We start from the raw sequence: 26,134 nt of genomic DNA on the forward strand, positions 1-26,134 counted from the left end.
GATGGGTGGCGCAATACTACGTGGGTTGTCTTTTTCAATAAACTACGTACAGTTTACTGCAAAGTCGGGATTTATTTTTTGTGACTATAACAGTTTACATGTAAAATAAAAGAAGTTCTGTCTTTGACAGTCTAGTGTGCTGCGTGTGTGGAAATTTAACAAAATTGAAATATATTTGTGTGAAATTATTTACACATACACCGCTCAAGCAAGTTAAATCGCGAATGAAATATACTTTGTGATCTTTTATTTGTAACTTGGGCGAATAAGATTTGGAAATAATATCATAACAGACAAATTATTAGAATAAAAAAAAACGTTTTCAGAAATAATAGGAATAACATTACTCCCCGCTCAATAAATTACTCACTGCTAAATATTAAGTGCTACCTTGTCAACTACCACAAGTAAAAAATAATATTTCTTTGATGTTTAAAAGGCACCGGAATTAATTCTTCCTTGAATTAACTACTATTAAATAACATGAATTGTTTAAAAACACAAATTCGCCTGCAAACTTACCGGTAACCAACATTCTTCGTTGAGTTAACCGAAGTATACTGCGACCAACTTCCCGCGATTGAAACATCATACGATGGTTGTTGATCAGACTATTATTTAGGAAATTTTACATCAACCAAACACCCTTTTAGAGGGTACATGCTTCAACTCAAAAAAAGAAACAGTTTTTTTTCCCATCAAGCAACAACTGAAAAGGTCTATATAATGGCAGTGTAATAAATTTCCACAAATACTGTGGTGGACACCAGGGCTACCAACTACCAAGTTAGGGGCCCTGATACAAAGTTTGTGGACCGCCTTGCGAGTGCTGTTAAAATCAGTATTAGCCAATTACAATACAAGTACATGCAAGACTGTCAATAATGCCGTGTTCTCTTGACACTATTAAATACGTATTATGCTGGTGACGGATATTCTCCGCAGGGGTCTCCCTTTTTTATCTTAATTATCTCTTGAAATTTAGAGCTAATGGGTTACTGTTACTGTTATCGTCAAAGCACAAGTCGAGTATTTATCGCTTTCGACCCGGGGGGGGGGGCAATACATAGTACTTGCCTAATGGTGACGTGCCCCTGAAATGGATCTCGTTTTTGGGATTTTGGGACGTTTATATGGTCAAAATAATCAATATACAATGCAACTGTTACACAATGCTTACATGTGCTTCTATTGGAGATGCTCTTCTAATTGAGCAAATACGGTACTGTTTTATTTGGAATAAACAGTGTTGACAGTAATGGTACTTTCGTATAAATATGGGTATAGATTTTGCCACTATCCAGGTATAAAAATAGTCACACTTTTGAGCACTCAGGGGCACCTCTCTACCCAGCTATGTATCAACTGCCGGGGGAGGGGCTTTCGATTGACAGAAAGAGTACCATATCTTGCAGAAAATTACCTCAGATTGATAATCGACTTTTAATAGATCCATAGAAAATCCCGCAGCCAGCTTATTTTTTCGTACTCGGGCGAGCGATATTTCAGTAAAATTGTGGTTTCTTACTTAGTTGTTGTATTCTCAAACAAACCTAACAGGCGAACGGTGGGTGCGAACAATAAACGTAAATCACAGTGAACCTCGCCGTGTACGCTTTTACGTTTTATGCGTGCGTAGTAATTGTCGCTTGGGACACAATTCCCGCACATGCGCATGCATCGGATAATCGGCAAGACACACCCATTCGTACTGCAAATGGGAGCCACTGTCAGTACGACTTCAACACATTTCGAATGCACACGTGGTGTTCAGTATTATTACTATTATAGGGTATAGACACGGTTTCTTGTCTCACACGAAATAGCAAGCGACAACGATTTGTAATAATAGAAAGTATAGAAACAAGTCATTGTTAATGACACAGTCCCCGTCCAAAATTTTATGATCTGAAGTCATTTAAATTAGATTGAAACCATTAATAGGAGATGGATTTGTAAAAAATATGATTTAGTGCTTAAACACGAGAATTGGACATTGGGCAAAAAAAAAAAAAAAAAAAAAAATGACGTGCACCTACAACCGAATACGTATGATCATCATACCAACTTTGATCCAAACCGGCCCAGTCATCTCCGAGAAACTGCTGCGGACACGTCTTAGAAATAGCAAATTTTACATCCATTTTTGCTCCGATCATAAAGTAACTTGACGCACATATGTAAGATACTATGTATGGTCTTCATGTAAAGTTTTAATGAAATCCGTAATTGGGTGTCCGAGATATAGCTCTGGACGTACGTATGTACGGACGGAAAGTACCCAAATTAATAGTCCCCGTTTTCGGAGATCATCTGAACGGGGACTAATTACTATTTTATCTGTAAATGGGGGCGGGGGACTAATAATAGATACATATAATATAATTATTGTATGTCATTTGCTTGAATACATGCTATACCACGGTTTACTAGTAACCGTGGCTATACTAAGTGTTCTGTGTTTGTTAGTTCCCTGCTAAGCTAGGTACACCAGTCCAATTAACCTGCTAAGCTAGGCATAACAGTCTATCTATCCTGCTAAGCTAGGCACAACAGTTCATGTACCCTGCTAAGCTAGACACAGCAGTCCAACTATCCTGCTAAGCTAGGCACAACATTCCATCTATCCTGCTAAGCTAGGCACAACATTCCATCTATCCTGCTAAGCTAGGCACAACAGTCCAACTATCCTACTAAGCTAGACACAGCAGTCCATCTATCCTACTAAGCTAGACACAGCAGTCCAACTATCCTACTAAGCTAGGCACAACAGTCCAACTATCCTACTAAGCTAGACACAGCAGTCCATCTATCCTACTAAGCTAGACACAGCAGTCCAACTATCCTGCTAAGCTAGGCACAACATTCCATCTATCCTGCTAAGCTAGGCACAACATTCCATCTATCCTGCTAAGCTAGGCACAACAGTCCAACTATCCTACTAAGCTAGACACAGCAGTCCATCTATCCTACTAAGCTAGACACAGCAGTCCAACTATCCTGCTAAGCTAGGCACAACAGTCCAACTATCCTACTAAGCTAGACACAGCAGTCCAACTATCCTACTAAGCTAGACACAGCAGTCCATCTATCCTGCTAAGCTAGGCACAACATTCCATCTATCCTACTAAGCTAGGCACAACATTCCATCTATCCTGCTAAGCTAGGCACAACAGTCCAACAATCCTGCTAAGCTAGGCACAACATTCCATCTATCCTACTAAGCTAGGCACACCATTCCATCTATCCTGCTAAGCTAGGCACAACAGACCATCTATCCTGCTAAGCTAGGCACAACATTCCATCTATCCTGCTAAGCTAGGCACAACAGTCCAACTATCCTACTAAGCTAGACACAGCAGTCCATCTATCCTGCTAAGCTAGGCACAACATTCCATCTATCCTACTAAGCTAGGCACAACATTCCATCTATCCTGCTAAGCTAGGCACAACAGTCCAACAATCCTGCTAAGCTAGGCACAACATTCCATCTATCCTACTAAGCTAGGCACACCATTCCATCTATCCTGCTAAGCTAGGCACAACAGACCATCTATCCTGCTAAGCTAGGCACAACATTCCATCTATCCTGCTAAGCTAGGCACAGCAGTCCAACTATCCTGCTAAGCTAGGCACAACAGTCCAACTATCCTGCTAAGCTAGGCACAACAGTCCAACTATCCTGCTAAGCTAGGCACAACATTCCAACTATCCTGCTAAGCTAGGCACAACAGTCCAACTATCCTGCTAAGCTAGGCACAACATTCCAACTATCCTGCTAAGCTAGGCACAACAGTCCAACTATCCTGCTAAGCTAGGCACAACATTCCAACTATCCTGCTAAGCTAGGCACAACAGTCCATCTATCCTGCTAAGCTAGGCACAACATTCCATCCATCCTACTAAGCTAGGCACAACATTCCAACTATCCTGCTAAGCTAGGCACAACAGTCCAACTATCCTGCTAAGCTAGGCACAACATTCCAACTATCCTGCTAAGCTAGGCACAACAGTCCAACCATCCTGCTAAGCTAGGCACAACATTCCAACTATCCTGCTAAGCTAGGCACAACAGTCCATCTATCCTGCTAAGCTAGGCACAACATTCCATCCATCCTACTAAGCTAGGCACAACCTTCCATCTATCCTGCTAAGCTAGGCACAACAGTCCATCTATCCTGCTAAGCTAGGCACAACAGTCCAACTATCCTGCTAAGCTAGGCACAACATTCCATCTATCCTGCTAAGCTAGGCACAACAGTCCAACTATCCTGCTAAGCTAGGCACAACAGTCCATCTATCCTGCTAAGCTAGGCACAACAGTCCAACTATCCTGCTAAGCTAGGCACAACATTCCATCTATCCTACTAAGCTAGGCACACCATTCCATCTATCCTGCTAAGCTAGGCACAACAGTCCAACTATCCTGCTAAGCTAGGCACAACAGTCCATCTATCCTGCTAAGCTAGGCACAACAGTCCATCTATCCTGCTAAGCTAGGCACAACAGTCCAACTATCCTGCTAAGCTAAGCACAACAGTCCATCTATCCTGCTAAGCTAGGCACAACAGTCCATCTATCCTGCTAAGCTAGGCACAACAGTCCAACTATCCTGCTAAGCTAGGCACAACAGTCCAACTATCCTGCTAAGCTAGGCACAACAGTCCAACTATCCTGCTAAGCTAGGCACAACAGTCCAACTATCCTGCTAAGCTAGGCACAACAGTCCAACTATCCTGCTAAGCTAGGCACAACAGTCCAACTATCCTGCTAAGCTAGGCACATCAGTCCAACTATCCTGCTAAGCTAGGCACAACATTCCAACTATCCTGCTAAGCTAGGCACAACAGTTCAACTATCCTGCTAAGCTAGGCACAACAGTCCAACTATTCTGCTAAGCTAGGCACAACAGTCCAACTATCCTGCTAAGCTAGGCACAACAGTCCAACTATCCTGCTAAGCTAGGCACAACAGTCCATCTATCCTGCTAAGCTAGGCACAACAGTCCAACTATCCTGCTAAGCTAGGCACAACATTCCAACTATCCTGCTAAGCTAGGCACAACAGTCCAACTATCCTGCTAAGCTAGGCACAACAGTCCAACTATCCTGCTAAGCTAGGCACAACATTCCAACTATCCTGCTAAGCTAGGCACAACAGTCCAACTATCCTGCTAAGCTAGGCACAACAGTCCAACTATCCTGCTAAGCTAGGCACAACAGTCCAACTATCCTGCTAAGCTAGGTACACCAGTCCAACTATCCTGCTAAGCTAGGTACACCAGTCCAACTATCCTGCTAAGCTAGGCACAACAGTCCAACTATCCTGCTAAGCTAGGCACACCATTCCATCTATCCTGCTAAGCTAGGCACAACAGTTCATGTACCCTGCTAAGCTAGGCACAACAGTCCAACTATCCTGCTAAGCTAGGCACACCATTCCATCTATCCTGCTAAGCTAGGCACAACAGTTCATGTACCCTGCTAAGCTAGACACAACAGTCCATCTATCATTGTAAACTAGTTATGTTTACCCTTCACTACAGTGAAAGACATTAGACAGGCCTTAGCTTATGAAAACATTTATAAAAATTGTAAATGCATATCACCAGTGAGAATTCAGATATTTAATAGTCAATTGCTGAAGAGCTCAAGCTAGTCTATAGCCAAAATGTGTGTACTTGCTTTCCTTCACATGACCTAACAAAATGAGGTGCTTGCTGATTGGATAATGTTGAATAAGAACTAAGAATAATGACACAAACAATGGTATTGGTCAATTTGAATTCAAACATCCATTTTAATTTATAATAAGCAACCTTTCGGCTGAAATAGCTCTGCTGTTAGAAATGCACATTTCAATTAGAGAATTGAAGATATCATCACAAAATGAACAAATCTGAGATCAGCAGACACAAGATACGTATGTATAATATCAGCGCCATCAAAATTGTAGTTTTCAACAAGAAGTAAAAAATTTTACTTGTTATAAAAAATGACAAAAATATTCATCAAAATTAGAGAATTGAATATATCATCACGAAATGAACAAATCTGAGGAAGGTCTGTGCGAGGTACTTATACACCAAGTATCAAAGCAAGTAATTACAAGAAGTCGAAAAAGTAAAACATTGATGCACATGCTGCCATCACACATATGATAAGCTCCACTCGACAAAGTCGACAGCAGAGCTAAACATGTATACTTATAAAACATTTACCGGTTTTAACCATAACTTTATGCCCTAGTCTCTGCAGCAACACAATTCTCATACAGTATACAGATGATACACTTACAGTGCCTTGAAAACTGGCTGCACACATGTAAACATGACCTAGGCAACTGGTTGTGCATGTAAACATCACCTAGACAGCTGGTTGTTTATGTAAACATCACCTAGACAACTGGTTGTACATGTAGACAACACCTAGACAGCTGGTTGTACATGTAGACATCACCTAGACAACTGGTTGTACATGTAGACATCACCTGGACAAGTGGTTGTGCGTGTAGACATCACCTAGACAACTGGTTGTACATGTAGACATCACCTAGACAACTGGTTGTACATGTAGACATCACCTAGACAACTGGTTGTACATGTAGACAACACCTAGACAGCTGGTTGTACATGTAGACATCACCTAGACAACTGGTTGTACATGTAGACATCACCTGGACAAGTGGTTGTGCGTGTAGACATCACCTAGACAACTGGTTGTACATGTAGACATCACCTAGACAACTGGTTGTACATGTAAACAACACCTAGACAGCTAGTTGTACATGTAGACATCACCTAGACAACTGGTTGTACATGTAGACATCACCTAGACAGCTGGTTGTACATGTAGACATCACCTAGACAGCTGGTTGTACATGTAGACATCACCTAGACAACTGGTTGTACATGTAGACATCACCGAGACAACTGGTTGTACATGTAGACATCACCTAGACAACTGGTTGTACATGTAGACATCACCTGGACAAGTGGTTGTGCGTGTAGACATCACCTAGACAACTGGTTGTACATGTAGACATCACCTGGACAAGTGATTGTGCGTGTAGACATCACCTAGACAACTGGTTGAACATGCACACAGCACCTAGACAGCAGGCAATGCACATGTAAACAACACCTAGACAGATGCTATGCACATTAAACATACCTTGACACCTGGAAAATGTTATTAACCAGCAAGTCATTGTTAGTGTGACAGTCCCTTTTGCAATTATGGGAATGTCATTTTATATGATTACAAATTGAACTGTGGTATTGCTACATGCATAATATATGCAATTAAATTGGATATGCAAATCACTGGTCATTTGACCATGTAAATCGTTTATGAATAAATTTGAAGTGTATGATCAGTAATTTAGAGTGTACAATCAACTACAGTATTCTAATATCAAACATATTTGAACTCTGGTGACCTTTCTTTTTGTTATATAATATTATTTCCTTTATCGTAGTTTGTTTCAATATGAATATGCAATGTCATAATTAATTTTTAATACAAACAAGTTTTGGGGTTGAAACAGTGGGAAAGCAGTTTACCGAATGTCCTTGATGTAAATATCTTACAAAAACATTGGTGCCTAATTTGTTTAATTATTTTAAGGGACATAATTTCCAGCTTTATTCATTAATTCAGATTTTTTATTATAAAAACAATTGCTGCATCTCAGAAAAAAGTGCTACATTTAGACATGAATAGATTCATAAATCATGCAAGATACCAGAAAATTTTAGCTGGCTTTTACCCAAGTATTTTGTACAGGCGATTCAATGAGCCAAATATGATCTACCTTATTATATTCATTTTGTGACTACTGTATTATTTGAAAAGTAAAAAAAAACGCCCTCTATCATGTTGCAAGCTCTGCTTTGTAATGCAAATCAACTTAAATAGTTAGTTGGTGTCCAGTGAGAGAGAAGTCAACAGTATATTTGCCTCCTGAGAATCTACATCTTCAAACACTGCAATCTTTGTTTTTGAAGTGCGTTTTTAAATTACTGGTAGTATTATAAAATCTCTATTATTCTGTTCTAATAGCTGAAACAAATTCCTGTGAATTTTCATTTGTCAATTGAACTGTTTGTAAAATACAGAATACCTATTTTTGAGTAAAATTTTCTTTTCAAAATGTGGATGCAACGTTTTGCTTTTTATGTATTTTTTATGTATTGTTTTTATTTGATAACTTTGGACTAAACAGATTTTCTATTAGCTTCAGATCTTGATCAAAGTTTTGCGCCCAATTCATAGGAGTGCTTATCTTGTTTTCTGTAAAGATTTTAGGTTTGCAAATGTGTATCAGACTGTGCAAAAACTCTCTCCATGAGTTGGTTTTGAAACCCAGTCTAGTATTCCCATGGGATTTGGGAGATACATTACCAAGAATATTATTACAAGATAAATGATTTGCTTCATTGAACACAGACAACAATGCATATTTCCACTGAGATCAATGACCTTTGAATGTGATCAGTCAAGTAGAAACAGTCAAAATATTTTATCAGATTTTCTCAATTTTTGCATGATATTTTCATACAGGACATCTGTTGTTCAAACTCAGGGAAGACTTTATACTGATGAATAAGGTGACCAAGTTTGATAAAGTTTGGAATAGAATTAGTAAAGTTATTGTGCACACAATAACAATTATTAACGATGACGACGGCGGACACAAAAATCTTTGATGATATGGGCAAGGTAAAAATCAGATTTATTAAATGCATTTTAAATTTGCAATCTAATATATGGTCACAACTATTTGCTATTTCTCATATTCATGCAATGTTTGTATTCAAACTCTAGTAAAGTTCATGTCTCCAGTATCGTAAGTATGTGTCAGCTTAATTATTTATAAATATGGTGTTACCTAATGACACTATTTCTAACAATATTGTGGCAAAATAGAAATTAAGGCACTTATGCATGTAATTTTCTGTATGTGACAAAATATGATGAATAATACATTTTCAAAAACAAAATGGCTGCAATTTTGTTATTTTAATCTAACCATGACATGAATCATCACAGACATCATCTCAACATGTATAATGTACATGTATGTACCAAATTTGAACAAAAACTAAAGAAACATGTCCAAGACATTTTCAAAAAACAAAATAGGCTGCCAGTTGGTTATTTTGGATCAAACCACTAAACCAATGTATGTGCATATGTCTCACACAAAGTACTAGGCACATGCAAAGAATGAACGGATTCCGTTTTTTTGGTTATGAAATACGACTTTGGATCGATGGATGAAGACTGAATTATATATAAGTTCCTGAACTTTGTTCAGAAGGGGAATAAAAATTCAGTTTCACTTGCTTACAAAAGTACTGGCCATTGCAAATGTTACACTCTGTTTATGGGTTTGGGTTAATTCAGTTCCTTTCCCAACATTATGCTGCATGATTCAGGCCATAGTCTGATTATATTTATTGGCTAAATATGTTAAAAGATCACAGACAGAAAGTAAAACTGAAATTCTCTATATAAAATTAGCATAAATTCACAGAAATTTGCCATGAATACAAAAATAAGAATATCAAAATGCATAACTAAAGATAACTGGTAAAGATAAATATGTATAAACATGTAAATCTATTTGGAGAAACAAAACAAAAAAACAAGATATCAAATTGTGTGTACATCTGTAGTGTGCTCTCGAACAGATCTTCCAACCTTACCTCAATAATCCATCACATTTCTGTTTTAAACTTTGAATATCATTAGTTTTTCCACCAACTTTTGGTGATATATATATGCATTTTATGAATTTCACAAAAATGTATTTGTTAATTTTAGACCAAAATAGTCATACATAATAGACATGATTCAAATCAATTTAATTACATACAAATCTATCAAAAAAGACAAAATGGTTGCGTACCCACAATGTAAATGTTTTGACAAATTGCAAAAAATTCTATTAATATAAAAAGACAAGACATGGAAAGGTTTATATATTGGATATAGATTGTGCTAGTGCTTGGTGTGTCAGGTGGATGAATACAATTACCGAGTACATACATGTTATAGATCCCTATGTAACATTGTTTTTGTAATCAATTGTTCAAATGACTACAAATGTCGCCATGGTAAATCAGATATACCAGGGGTAACTGTACCCATGAATATCAATTAGCTGAATGGCATAACATTTATTTGGAACATAATAATTACCTGTTATTAAATGTACGTCTTGTCATATACAATTGTCCTATACTATTATACAACATGTACAAGTCTAAAAACACCAAAGGGAAAAAAAACTATATTCTTTTACATGTAAATAAAGGCACTTGTATTGGTTTCAATGTAAGTCTTGAATGTTGAAGACATTGTAAAATGATAATAATGAAAGTTCATTAATCTACATTAATGGACATAAAGTGGATATTAAGTGCTGATGACTTGTAACAATGCTTTGACGAACTTTGTTTTCAATAGGTGTCCACTGCCAGTGTAAAACAACTCAAAACACCAACCTTGGTGTTCATCTCCTGGAGTAGATTGAACATATTAAACATTAATTTGACAACCAAGTACTTTTTGTCAAAATTTAACTGAAACACATCATCACACATCTTACTTTCAGCCACAAAGGACGAGTATCAACTTTCATAGGAAACATAATAAGACGGAATAGTGAATCATATGGATGCTTCATGGGAATATCCTGATTTATATTTGGGATGCACCACCTGGGACATCGTAGGAATCATTTGAGAAAGACACCTGTTAAAAAGAAAAGAAATAAAATAATTCTAAACCACTGGTTGTCATTGAAAAAACATATTGTGTTTAAAGCCTGTTTTACTGAAGTATGTATGAAGTTATGAAAAAACAAGCCATGCATGGCACAGTCCCCGTTAGTTATCAAATTTAAGATATATTTTGTTTATAGTAATATAGCTAAAATATAACCATGTCAGGAATATGATTATAATGATTGTTTAACATTAAAATGATTGACATTTGTATCTGATCGTCAAACTAGTCCTTGTCCACATTGAGAGATTTTGCACTGGAACAGCCTTGATTAAAACAAACTGAAATCAGCCATTTTGAATACATGTATATATCTATAACATGATGTATAATGAGTATATAAAATTTGAACATAATCAGTAAAGCATGTCAGAGATATGGATCTAGAAGTCCATTCATTAAAACAAAATGACTGCCAGACAGCCATTTTGAATCTTATCTGAAAAACAAAAATGATGTGCATCTAGGTCCTATAATGTCCAGTGTATATACGAAGTTTGAACAAAATCTATCTGTAAACAGCCGATAAATGGTTAATTTGATGATTTTTCAGTACATAAATGGTCGCCATTCGGCCATCTTGAATCAGATTGTGAAACAAATTGATGTGCATATGTATAATGTCATGTATGATGTATGTGTGAAGTTTGATTGTGATTAGTCCAGGCATTCCTAAGATACAGGTCCGGAACACACGAACGCACACACGCACCCGTTTTCGGACTGCAACCAATGGTGTGTTTTCTTTTTATTTGTTTGAGTTAGATGACCACTTTAAACATAGAGCTATCATAGTTATAAAACCACTCACCTCAGGTCCATTTAAGCTTCGAACATATTTTGCACCAGATGAACCACCAGGTCTACATTGCCGTCTGTAAACCTATGAAATAAAAAAAAACAAAATAATATATACAAAAGAATAAATATAGCTTCATAGCAGCTATTTTAAGTGAATGAACATAATACCATTCAATTTGTGCAATCTATATACATGTAGGTACAAGATGGTTATACATCATTTGATCATTATAGCACTACTTGTATGTTCTTACTGCAACAGTGCTTGAGCCATGGCTGTTATGCATATTAATAAGGTTACATGACTTTATATGGTCATACTTTATGTTAGTCATCTCTCTTGTCTAATATCATCACTATGGTACTGGTTGCATGTTTACAAAAGTGCTTGAGCTATTGCAGTTATGCATAATAATAAGGTTACATGACCATATATGGCCATCTTATATTTTATCCATATCTCTTGACCAGTGCTACCATATTGTCTCTGGTTTCATGTTTTTATCTGCCAACTGATTGAGATATTGCAGATATGCATACTGAGGTCACATGACCTTATATGGACATCTGTTATGTTTGTCACATCTTTTATACGATGCTACTATTTTGCTCTATTAAAAACACATTATCATTTGCAAAACCCTTTTTTATAATGTATTATATATGGCCCATTCAGTACAAAGTGTATACTTGTCCTCACTATTATGGCAATGGGAATCCTAGACCCCCAGAAAGTGGTGTAACCAACTACTTGTGGGTTTTACCAAATGCAAGATAGCGGCCGAATCACAGGACTAATCAAAAATCCTAAACTCTCACTCTGTGGAGCGGGACACGTAGAATGAATATTTCAATTTTCAAATGATGCAGCCGTTTTTGAGAAGAAGTCAAAATGAAAAGTGAAACAGATTGCAAGTTGGCTTTAAAAAGATAGACCTAGGGGGTCAACTAAGTTGGCTTTGAAAAAATAGACCTAGGGAGTCAACCAAGTTGGCTTTGAAAAGATAGACCTAGGGAGTCAACCAAGTTGGCTTTGAAAAGATGGACCTAGGGGGTCAACCAAACTGGCTTTAAAAAGATAGACCTAGGGGGTCAACCAAGTTGGCTTTGAAAATACAGACCTAGGGGGTCAACCAAGCTGGCTTTAAAAAGATAGACCTAGAAGGTCAACCAAGTTGGCTTTGAAATATGTAACTTTGGACATAGAGATGGAGACAAATAATGCAAAAATATGGCTCCCGACATTGCAAAAGTGTAAACTGAATTTATTGCTACTAAAACTGTATCATGAATGAATAATGTCATTATTTTCAGACTCTTTTTCTTGAGTGGAACTTTGTGGTTTTGAAAAAAGAATTTTTGAATTGGCAACATTGTAACACAAATCATGGTTAGTTATCAGATTAACCATAATGGGTAACTACACACTTAAAAACATAGCACACCTACTGCAGCCTTGCCTTTAATAAAAAAAAAATGATTAGAACAAAGAACAAATTTGTGGTTTACATACATAATCTATGGATGTAAATACATCTGGCATTAGTAAAAAAATGTTTTTGAGGTAGAACATAGATTCAACATACCAAAACTCCAACCACAGCTGCCACTGCACATAGAACCAATAACACAGCGACACATGCGATGACAGTAGTATTATTTGATTTACCACCCTTAGTTGAATCTGCACGCTGCATATCAAACTCTACTGACTCAAGGTCAAGTGGCAAATCATGATTTTTGTAAGACAACTTCAAGTTACCTGATTTAATCTGTAAAAAAATAAAATTTGCTCAGTTATGCAGGTGAAGTTATTTTGTTAAGAAAATGTGTTGATTTTTCATGTTCTGTTTGGGCCTGATTTAATGTTTCTATTACTGAGCATACTATACATAATATGCATTTTTTTTTTAGTATCCCAATTCATTAGTAAACCAGGAAGATGCCATGAATTCTCTGGTTCCTTCCTAAATCAATATTTTCACTAACACCCTCTTTAGTTTTGTTTCAACCTTCCTAAATCTCTATTTTCACTAACACCCTCTTTAGTGTTGTTTCAACCTTCCTAAATCTCTATTTTCACAAACACCCTCTTTAGCGTTGTTTCAACCTTCCTAAATCTCTATTTTCACTAATACCCTCTTAAGTTTTGTTTCAACCTTTCTAAATCTCTATTTTCACTAATACCCTCTTAAGTTTTGTTTCAACCTTTCTAAATCTCTATTTTCACAAACACCCTCTTTAGTTTTGTTTCAACCTTCCTAAATCTCTATTTTCACAAACACCCTCTTTAGTTTTGTTTCAACCTTTCTAAATCTCTATTTTCACAAACATCCTCTTTAGTTTTGTTTCAACCTTTCCTAAATCTCTATTTTCACAAACACCTTCTTTAGTTTTGTTTCAACCTTTCCAAATCTCTATTTTCACTAACACCCTCTTTAGTGTTGTTTCAACCTTCCTAAATCTCTATTTTCACTAATACCCTCTTAAGTTTTGTTTCAACCTTTCTAAATCTCTATTTTCACTAATACCCTCTTAAGTTTTGTTTCAACCTTTCTAAATCTCTATTTTCACAAACACCCTCTTTAGTTTTGTTTCAACCTTCCTAAATCTCTATTTTCACAAACACCCTCTTTAGTTTTGTTTCAACCTTTCTAAATCTCTATTTTCACGAACACCCTCTTTAGTGTTGTTTCAACCTTCCTAAATCTCTAATTTCACTAACACCCTCTTCAGTTTTGTTTCAACCTTCCTAAATCTCTATTTTCACAAACACCCTCTTTAGTTTTCTTTCAACCTTTCTAAATCTCTATTTTCACAAACACCCTCTTTAGTTTTGTTTCAACCTTTCCAAATCTCTATTTTCACAAACACCTTCTTTAGTTTTGTTTCAACCTTTCCAAATCTCTATTTTTAATAACACCCTCTTTAGTTTTCTTTCAACCTTTCTAAATCTCTATTTTCACAAACACCCTCTTTAGTTTTGTTTCAACCTTTCTAAATCTCTATTTTCACGAACACCCTCTTTAGTGTTGTTTCAACCTTCCTAAATCTCTAATTTCACTAACACCCTCTTTAGTTTTGTTTCAACCTTTCTAAATCTCTATTTTCGCGAACACCCTCTTTAGTGTTGTTTCAACCTTCCTAAATCTCTAATTTCACAAACACCCTCTTTAGTGTTGTTTCAACCTTCCTAAATCTCTATTTTCACTAACACCCTCTTCAGTTTTGTTTCAACCTTCCTAAATCTCTAATTTCACTAACACCCTCTTCAGTTTTGTTTCAACCTTCCTAAATCTCTATTTTCACAAACACCCTCTTTAGTGTTGTTTCAACCTTCCTAAATCTCTATTTTTAATAACACCCTCTTTAGTTTTCTTTCAACCTTCCTAAATCTCTATTTTCACAAACACCTTCTTTAGTTTTGTTTCAACCTTTCTAAATCTCTATTTTCACTAACACCCTCTTCAGTTTTGTTTCAACCTTCCTAAATCTCTATTTTCACAAACACCTTCTTTAGTTTTGTTTCAACCTTTCTAAATCTCTATTTTCACAAACACCTTCTTTAGTTTTGTTTCAACCTTTCCAAATCTCTATTTTCACAAACACCTTCTTTAGTTTTGTTTCAACCTTTCCAAATCTCTATTTTTAATAACACCCTCTTTAGTTTTCTTTCAACCTTTCTAAATCTCTATTTTCACTAACACCCTCTTTAGTTTTGTTTCAACCTTCCTAAATCTCTATTTTTAATAACACCCTCTTTAGTTTTCTTTCAACCTTTCTAAATCTCTATTTTCACTAACACACTCTTTAGTGTTGTTTCAACCTTCCTAAATCTCTATTTTCACTAATACCCTCTTAAGTTTTGTTTCAACCTTCCTAAATCTCTATTTTCACTAATACCCTCTTAAGTTTTGTTTCAACCTTCCTAAATCTCTATTTTCACTAACACACTCTTTAGTGTTGTTTCAACCTTCCTAAATCTCTAATTTCTCTAACACCCTCTTCAGTTTTGTTTCAACCTTCCTAAATCTCTATTTTCACAAACACCTTCTTTAGTTTTGTTTCAACCTTTCCAAATCTCTATTTTTAATAACACCCTCTTTAGTTTTCTTTCAACTTTCCTAAATCTCTATTTTCACAAACACCTTCTTTAGTTTTGTTTCAACCTTTCTAAATCTCTATTTTCACAAACACCCTCTTTAGTTTTGTTTCAACCTTCCTAAATCTCTATGGTTCCCCAACCGTGTTGTTGTTATTAACACTAACTTGACTACCGTACATTTGCATGTAATGTTCAGCCTCTTTCTTTGCGTTGAATCCTTTAAAACAATTTCCTGGGAAAACATTTGTCGATTGACACTTTTTCATATGGTTTGGATTTTTGTGTTGTTTGATTGTTTTCTCTATTTCTATGTCTGCACAAAATTGATCTAGCTCCTTATTATAAGCAAAGCTTTCATTCCTTCTGACTTCCATCCATCACCTTTTCGCTCTTGTCATTGTGTTCACAGTACATTTACTGATGAATCTATGTTGTTGAATATAGATGATAAGCCTACAAACACTGTATTATCATGTTGTTTTTTGGAGTGCTCACTTAACCATGTACAGTCATAATCGTCGTGATTATATATGTTGTCAGTCAAGTAGAAACAAATCCAATTTCGACTACTACTTTCACAATTTTCTCACAAGGACATCTCTTGTTCTAACTCTGGGAAGATTTTATACTAATGAATAAAGCGACAAAGTTTGAGAATTACTCAAGTTTTCATGTACACATTAACTATGAAAATGACATTTTATCCTAATATACCTTTTTCTTTTTAACTTCAATGGGCAAGATAACAAGTAGCCAGTCGACTGAGATAGCTCCGCTGTTAGCAATGCACATTAGCAATTAAAGAACTGAAGATATCATTAGAAAATGAACAATATGTATAGTATCAATGCAATTGGACATGCTGTTTTTAACAAGAATTCGAATAATTCAAAAATATCAATTTTCACCAAAAAAAGACAAAAATATTCATCAAAATTAGATAATTGAAGATATCATTACAAAATGAACAAATCTGAGAGAGGTCCACAAGTAGTACCTATATATGTAATATCAAAGCAATTGGACTTGTGGTTTTCTACAAGAAGTCGAAAATATCACTTTTTACCAAAAATGACAAAGACATTCATCAAAATTAGTGAATTGAAGATATCATCATGAAGTGAACAAATCTGAGAGAGGACCACATGTAACACCTATATATATATTATCAAAGTAATTGGACTTTCAATTAAAGAAATGAAGTAATCATCATAAAATGAATTAATCTGTGTGAGTTTTACCTGTACCTGCATGTATAATATCGAATCAATTCGACTTGCGATTTTTATCAAAAAGTCAAAAACATCAGTTTTTACCAAAAATGACAAAAAATAACAAAAAATATTGAGAATTGAAGACATCATCATGAAATGAACAAACCTAAGAGTAGTCTACCGAAGGTACATATACACCAAGTATCAAAGCATCCAGGCTTGTAGTTTTCAAGAAGAAGTCGAAAAAGTAAAACATTGACACGGACGACGCCGACGGACAATCACTCATATGATAAGCTTCGCTCGACAAAGTCAACAGCGGAGCTAATTAACTGATGACCAATTTGCATCTTACCTCACTTTCCATTAACTGGGCCATGTCAACAAGAGAAACATCAGCACCATCTATCATCACCAATTCATAAGTTACTATTATACTGCCCTCTCTTACCTGTGAGTAGAAATATCATAAGTTACTATTATACTGCCCTCTCTTACCTGTGAGTAGAAATATCATAAGTTACTATTATACTGCCCTCTCTTACCTGTGAGTAGAAATATCATAAGTTACTATTATACTGCCCTCTCTTACCTGTGAGTAGAAATATCATAAGTTACTATTATACTGCCCTCTCTTACCTGTGAGTAGAAATATCATAAGTTACTATTATACTGCCCTCTCTTACCTGTGAGTAGAAATATCATCTGAATTACAGTGTATGAAAACAAACAAGTAGAACTAACACTAACATAATGACATGAATGGCCAACTAATATTGACCTGATGTTTTTTACATAAAGTCATAAAGTGACAGTCATTTCTTCGCATTGTGTTTGATGAGAGTCCCATGCAATAAACACATCACATGTAAAATACATTGTTTACATAATATTTGAACATAACAATTTACTACAGACACCAGAAATTCACCAGACTGTGAATGTCAGTTGTGTAGAGAGTCTCCATTTGTATTTTGACAATTGTACAAACTATACCAATTCTCAGGACCTTGAATACAAATGCGCATGTCTTTGAAACGTTTTCACTGTGTCTTGTGTGTTGCATCATGGGAAAAGTTTGATGTAATAGACATTTGCTGAACACAATCGAAGAACTGATTGACATTCTACTGGGCGTGTTTTATCAGGTATCAACTTGCTAATGGTTGTTAAAAATATGTTAAAATATTTGAGTACATGCAAATGTTAAGCTTACTATATTATAAGGTAGAGTCCTACTTGGTTTAGTGCAAAAACACATGAAACATAGGCTTACCATAGTCGTAAGACATGATAAAAGTCACATATTAAGTGAACAGAAAAATAAATGGGAATTATTTGAACTTGGTCCCATATCTGACACGTTATAAAACAGTATACTGAATAAAAATATATTTTTCAGTAAAAATAACAGTTTATAAGAGGACACAGTTCACATTTCGGAATTTCAGTCAAACGAGAGTAGTAGTAATTACATTCTTAACATTAATAATATGTTTTTAGATTCAATATATTGCATACATCTCCAGTGACATGTAAAAAATAGACAGCATAAGTTGAAAAGCAATGACAAATTTAACAAAAAAGAGATGCTGAAAACTGCATTTGTATAAATTTATTCAGTGAAAATACACAACACACCGAATGGCAGACACTACTTCTCCAATGGCAGAACTGTCGGTTCCTTGCAATTTCATGTGCAATTCTGCACAAAACATTGTGCACTATGTGTGTTTTGTACTGTAGAACACAAAAGGTGTCAACCCCAGAAGTTTGAAAAGTCATGGGGTTACTGCCGAATCTCACCTGCTGTATTTGAGGTACTGAGAATTGTTTATACATGTTTCTCCACATGTATCTATTTGTGATATGTGCTAATTAAAATGGTATATAAGTGAAAGAGATGTAGTAGTATGGCTGCCAATAATGATTCTCAAAAAAACAATACAGCTCCCAGTCTGCCATTTTAGATCTGATCTTGGAACAAATCCTTTCAGACAAGTATCTCAACATGTATAATGTATGTACCAAATTAATGTGATTATGAAACAAACTGATATGGACATGGACATGTATTTCAACATGTATAATGTATGTACCAAATTAATGTGATTATGAAACAAACTGATATGGACATGGACATGTATTTCAACATGTATAATGTATGTACCAAATTAATATGATTATGAAACAAACTGATATGGACATGGACATGTATCTCAACATGTATAATGTATGTACCAAATTAATGTGATTATGAAACAAACTGATATGGACATGGACATGTATCTCAACATGTATAATGTATGTACCAAATTAATGTGATTATGAAACAAACTGATATGGACATGGACATGTATCTCAACATGTATAATGTATGTACCAAATTAATGTGATTATGAAACAAACTGATATGGACATGGACATGTATTTCAACATGTATAATGTATGTACCAAATTAATATGATTATGAAACAAACTGATATGGACATGGACATGTATCTCAACATGTATAATGTATGTACCAAATTAATGTGATTATGAAACAAACTGATATGGACATGGACATGTATCTCAACATGTATAATGTATGTACCAAATTAATGTGATTATGAAACAAACTGATATGGACATGGACATGTATCTCAACATGTATAATGTATGTACCAAATTAATGTGATTATGAAACAAACTGATATGGACATGGACATGTATCTCAACATGTATAATGTATGTACCAAATTAATGTGATTATGAAACAAACTGATATGGACATGTATTTCAACATGTATAATGTATGTACCAAATTAATGTGATTATGAAACAAACTGATATGGACATGGACATGTATCTCAACATGTATAATGTATGTACCAAATTAATGTGATTATGAAACAAACTGATATGGACATGGACATGTATCTCAACATGTATAATGTATGTACCAAATTAATGTGATTATGAAACAAACTGATATGGACATGGACATGTATTTCAACATGTATAATGTATGTACCAAATTAATATGATTATGAAACAAACTGATATGGACATGGACATGTATCTCAACATGTATAATGTATGTACCAAATTAATGTGATTATGAAACAAACTGATATGGACATGGACATGTATCTCAACATGTATAATGTATGTACCAAATTAATGTGATTATGAAACAAACTGATATGGACATGGACATGTATCTCAACATGTATAATGTATGTACCAAATTAATGTGATTATGAAACAAACTGATATGGACATGGACATGTATCTCAACATGTATAATGTATGTACCAAATTAATGTGATTATGAAACAAACTGATATGGACATGTATTTCAACATGTATAATGTATGTACCAAATTAATGTGATTATGAAACAAACTGATATGGACATGGACATGTATCTCAACATGTATAATGTATGTACCAAATTAATGTGATTATGAAACAAACTGATATGGACATGGACATGTATCTCAACATGTATAATGTATGTACCAAATTAATGTGATTATGAAACAAACTGATATGGACATGGACATGTATCTCAACATGTATAATGTATGTACCAAATTAATGTGATTATGAAACAAACTGATATGGACATGGACATGTATCTCAACATGTATAATGTATGTACCAAATTAATGTGATTATGAAACAAACTGATATGGACATGGACATGTATCTCAACATGTATAATGTATGTACCAAATTAATGTGATTATGAAACAAACTGATATGGACATGGACATGTATTTCAACATGTATAATGTATGTACCAAATTAATGTGATTATGAAACAAACTGATATGGACATGGACATGTATCTCAACATGTATAATGTATGTACCAAATTAATGTGATTATGAAACAAACTGATATGGACATGGACATGTATTTCAACATGTATAATGTATGTACCAAATTAATGTGATTATGAAACAAACTGATATGGACATGGACATGTATTTCAACATGTATAATGTATGTACCAAATTAATGTGATTATGAAACAAACTGATATGGACATGGACATGTATTTCAACATGTATAATGTATGTACCAAATTAATGTGATTATGAAACAAACTGATATGGACATGGACATGTATTTCAACATGTATAATGTATGTACCAAATTAATGTGATTATGAAACAAACTGATATGGACATGGACATGTATTTCAACATGTATAATGTATGTACCAAATTAATGTGATTATGAAACAAACTGATATGGACATGGACATGTATTTCAACATGTATAATGTATGTACCAAATTAATGTGATTATGAAACAAACTGATATGGACATGGACATATATTTCAACATGTATAATGTATGTACCAAATTAATGTGATTATGAAACAAACTGATATGGACATGGACATATATTTCAACATGTATAATGTATGTACCAAATTAATGTGATTATGAAACAAACTGATATGGACATGGACATGTATTTCAACATGTATAATGTATGTACCAAATTAATGTGATTATGAAACAAACTGATATGGACATGGACTTGTATTTCAACATGTATAATGTATGTACCAAATTAATGTGATTATGAAACAAACTGATATGGACATGGACATGTATTTCAACATGTATAATGTATGTACCAAATTAATGTGATTATGAAACAAACTGACATGGACATGGACATGTATTTCAACATGTATAATGTATGTACCAAATTAATGTGATTATGAAACAAACTGATATGGACATGGACTTGTATTTCAACATGTATAATGTATGTACCAAATTAATGTGATTATGAAACAAACTGATATGGACATGGACATGTATCTCAACATGTATAATGTATGTACCAAATTAATGTGATTATGAAACAAACTGATATGGACATGGACATGTATCTCAACATGTATAATGTATGTACCAAATTAATGTGATTATGAAACAAACTGATATGGACATGGACATGTATCTCAACATGTATAATGTATGTACCAAATTAATGTGATTATGAAACAAACTGATATGGACATGGACATGTATTTCAACATGTATAATGTATGTACCAAATTAATGTGATTATGAAACAAACTGATATGGACATGGACATGTATTTCAACATGTATAATGTATGTACCAAATTAATGTGATTATGAAACAAACTGATATGGACATGGACATGTATTTCAACATGTATAATGTATGTACCAAATTAATGTGATTATGAAACAAACTGATATGGACATGGACATGTATTTCAACATGTATAATGTATGTACCAAATTAATGTGATTATGAAACAAACTGATATGGACATGGACATGTATTTCAACATGTATAATGTATGTACCAAATTAATGTGATTATGAAACAAACTGATATGGACATGGACATGTATTTCAACATGTATAATGTATGTACCAAATTAATGTGATTATGAAACAAACTGATATGGACATGTATTTCAACATGTATGATGTATGTACCAAATTAATGTGATTATGAAACAAACTGATATGGACATGGACATGTATTTCAACATGTATAATGTATGTACCAAATTAATGTGATTATGAAACAAACTGATATGGACATGGACATGTATTTCAACATGTATAATGTATGTACCAAATTAATGTGATTATGAAACAAACTGATATGGACATGGACATGTATTTCAACATGTATAATGTATGTACCAAATTAATGTGATTATGAAACAAACTGATATGGACATGGACATGTATTTCAACATGTATAATGTATGTACCAAATTAATGTGATTATGAAACAAACTGATATGGACATGGACATGTATCTCAACATGTATAATGTATGTACCAAATTAATGTGATTATGAAACAAACTGATATGGACATGGACATGTATTTCAACATGTATAATGTATGTACCAAATTAATGTGATTATGAAACAAACTGATATGGACATGGACATGTATTTCAACATGTATAATGTATGTACCAAATTAATGTGATTATGAAACAAACTGATATGGACATGGACATGTATTTCAACATGTATAATGTATGTACCAAATTAATGTGATTATGAAACAAACTGATATGGACATGGACTTGTATTTCAACATGTATAATGTATGTACCAAATTAATGTGATTATGAAACAAACTGATATGGACATGGACATGTATTTCAACATGTATAATGTATGTACCAAATTAATGTGATTATGAAACAAACTGATATGGACATGGACTTGTATTTCAACATGTATAATGTATGTACCAAATTAATGTGATTATGAAACAAACTGATATGGACATGGACATGTATTTCAACATGTATAATGTATGTACCAAATTAATATGATTATGAAACAAACTGATATGGACATGTATTTCAACATGTATAATGTATGTACCAAATTAATGTGATTATGAAACAAACTGATATGGACATGTATTTCAACATGTATAATGTATGTACCAAATTAATGTGATTATGAAACAAACTGATATGGACATGGACATGTATTTCAACATGTATAATGTATGTACCAAATTAATGTGATTATGAAACAAACTGATATGGACATGGACATGTATTTCAACATGTATAATGTATGTACCAAATTAATGTGATTATGAAACAAACTGATATGGACATGGACTTGTATTTCAACATGTATAATGTATGTACCAAATTAATGTGATTATGAAACAAACTGATATGGACATGGACATGTATTTCAACATGTATAATGTATGTACCAAATTAATGTGATTATGAAACAAACTGATATGGACATGGACATGTATTTCAACATGTATAATGTATGTACCAAATTAATGTGATTATGAAACAAACTGATATGGACATGTATTTCAACATGTATAATGTATGTACCAAATTAATGTGATTATGAAACAAACTGATATGGACATGGACATGTATTTCAACATGTATAATGTATGTACCAAATTAATATGATTATGAAACAAACTGATATGGACATGTATTTCAACATGTATAATGTATGTACCAAATTAATGTGATTATGAAACAAACTGATATGGACATGTATTTCAACATGTATAATGTATGTACCAAATTAATGTGATTATGAAACAAACTGATATGGACATGGACATGTATTTCAACATGTATAATGTATGTACCAAATTAATGTGATTATGAAACAAACTGATATGGACATGGACATGTATTTCAACATGTATAATGTATGTACCAAATTAATGTGATTATGAAACAAACTGATATGGACATGGACATGTATTTCAACATGTATAATGTATGTACCAAATTAATGTGATTATGAAACAAACTGATATGGACATGGACTTGTATTTCAACATGTATAATGTATGTACCAAATTAATGTGATTATGAAACAAACTGATATGGACATGGACATGTATTTCAACATGTATAATGTATGTACCAAATTAATGTGATTATGAAACAAACTGATATGGACATGGACATGTATCTCAACATGTATAATGTATGTACCAAATTAATGTGATTATGAAACAAACTGATATGGACATGGACATGTATTTCAACATGTATAATGTATGTACCAAATTAATGTGATTATGAAACAAACTGATATGGACATGGACATGTATTTCAACATGTATAATGTATGTACCAAATTAATGTGATTATGAAACAAACTGATATGGACATGGACATGTATTTCAACATGTATAATGTATGTACCAAATTAATGTGATTATGAAACAAACTGACATGGACATGGACATGTATTTCAACATGTATAATGTATGTACCAAATTAATGTGATTATGAAACAAACTGATATGGACATGGACATGTATTTCAACATGTATAATGTATGTACCAAATTAATGTGATTATGAAACAAACTGATATGGACATGGACATGTATCTCAACATGTATAATGTATGTACCAAATTAATGTGATTATGAAACAAACTGATATGGACATGGACATGTATTTCAACATGTATAATGTATGTACCAAATTAATGTGATTATGAAACAAACTGACATGGACATGGACATGTATTTCAACATGTATAATGTATGTACCAAATTAATGTGATTATGAAACAAACTGACATGGACATGGACATGTATTTCAACATGTATAATGTATGTACCAAATTAATGTGATTATGAAACAAACTGATATGGACATGGACATGTATTTCAACATGTATAATGTATGTACCAAATTAATATGATTATGAAACAAACTGATATGGACATGTATTTCAACATGTATAATGTATGTACCAAATTAATATGATTATGAAACAAACTGATATGGACATGTATTTCAACATGTATAATGTATGTACCAAATTAATGTGATTATGAAACAAACTGATATGGACATGTATTTCAACATGTATAATGTATGTACCAAATTAATGTGATTATGAAACAAACTGATATGGACATGGACATGTATTTCAACATGTATAATGTATGTACCAAATTAATGTGATTATGAAACAAACTGATATGGACATGGACATGTATTTCAACATGTATAATGTATGTACCAAATTAATGTGATTATGAAACAAACTGATATGGACATGGACTTGTATTTCAACATGTATAATGTATGTACCAAATTAATGTGATTATGAAACAAACTGATATGGACATGGACATGTATTTCAACATGTATAATGTATGTACCAAATTAATGTGATTATGAAACAAACTGATATGGACATGGACATGTATTTCAACATGTATAATGTATGTACCAAATTAATGTGATTATGAAACAAACTGATATGGACATGTATTTCAACATGTATAATGTATGTACCAAATTAATGTGATTATGAAACAAACTGATATGGACATGGACATGTATTTCAACATGTATAATGTATGTACCAAATTAATATGATTATGAAACAAACTGATATGGACATGTATTTCAACATGTATAATGTATGTACCAAATTAATGTGATTATGAAACAAACTGATATGGACATGTATTTCAACATGTATAATGTATGTACCAAATTAATGTGATTATGAAACAAACTGATATGGACATGGACATGTATTTCAACATGTATAATGTATGTACCAAATTAATGTGATTATGAAACAAACTGATATGGACATGGACATGTATTTCAACATGTATAATGTATGTACCAAATTAATGTGATTATGAAACAAACTGATAT

The 26,134-nt window shown here is 33.7% G+C and overlaps 1 protein-coding gene across 1 annotated transcript in view; it reads right to left on the reverse strand.

The window, feature by feature from the left end:
- Positions 1 to 5,775: 5,775 nt before the first annotated feature.
- Positions 5,776 to 26,134, reverse strand: part of LOC144364068 (uncharacterized) — a 100,018-nt gene continuing 79,659 nt past the window's right edge. Inside the window, exons 23-26 of the mRNA XM_085496169.1 lie at positions 17,272 to 17,367; positions 13,184 to 13,369; positions 11,608 to 11,679; positions 5,776 to 10,763 (exon numbers count right to left, since the gene is read on the reverse strand). Coding sequence (XP_085352295.1) covers positions 10,710 to 10,763; positions 11,608 to 11,679; positions 13,184 to 13,369; positions 17,272 to 17,367 — 408 coding nt within the window. The 3' untranslated portion in view covers positions 5,776 to 10,709. The remainder of the gene's footprint in view (positions 10,764 to 11,607; positions 11,680 to 13,183; positions 13,370 to 17,271; positions 17,368 to 26,134) is intronic.

The sequence above is a fragment of the Saccoglossus kowalevskii genome, chromosome 2 (assembly GCF_978046115.1).
Source record: "Saccoglossus kowalevskii chromosome 2, keSacKowa6.1, whole genome shotgun sequence".
NCBI lineage: Eukaryota > Metazoa > Hemichordata > Enteropneusta > Harrimaniidae > Saccoglossus > Saccoglossus kowalevskii.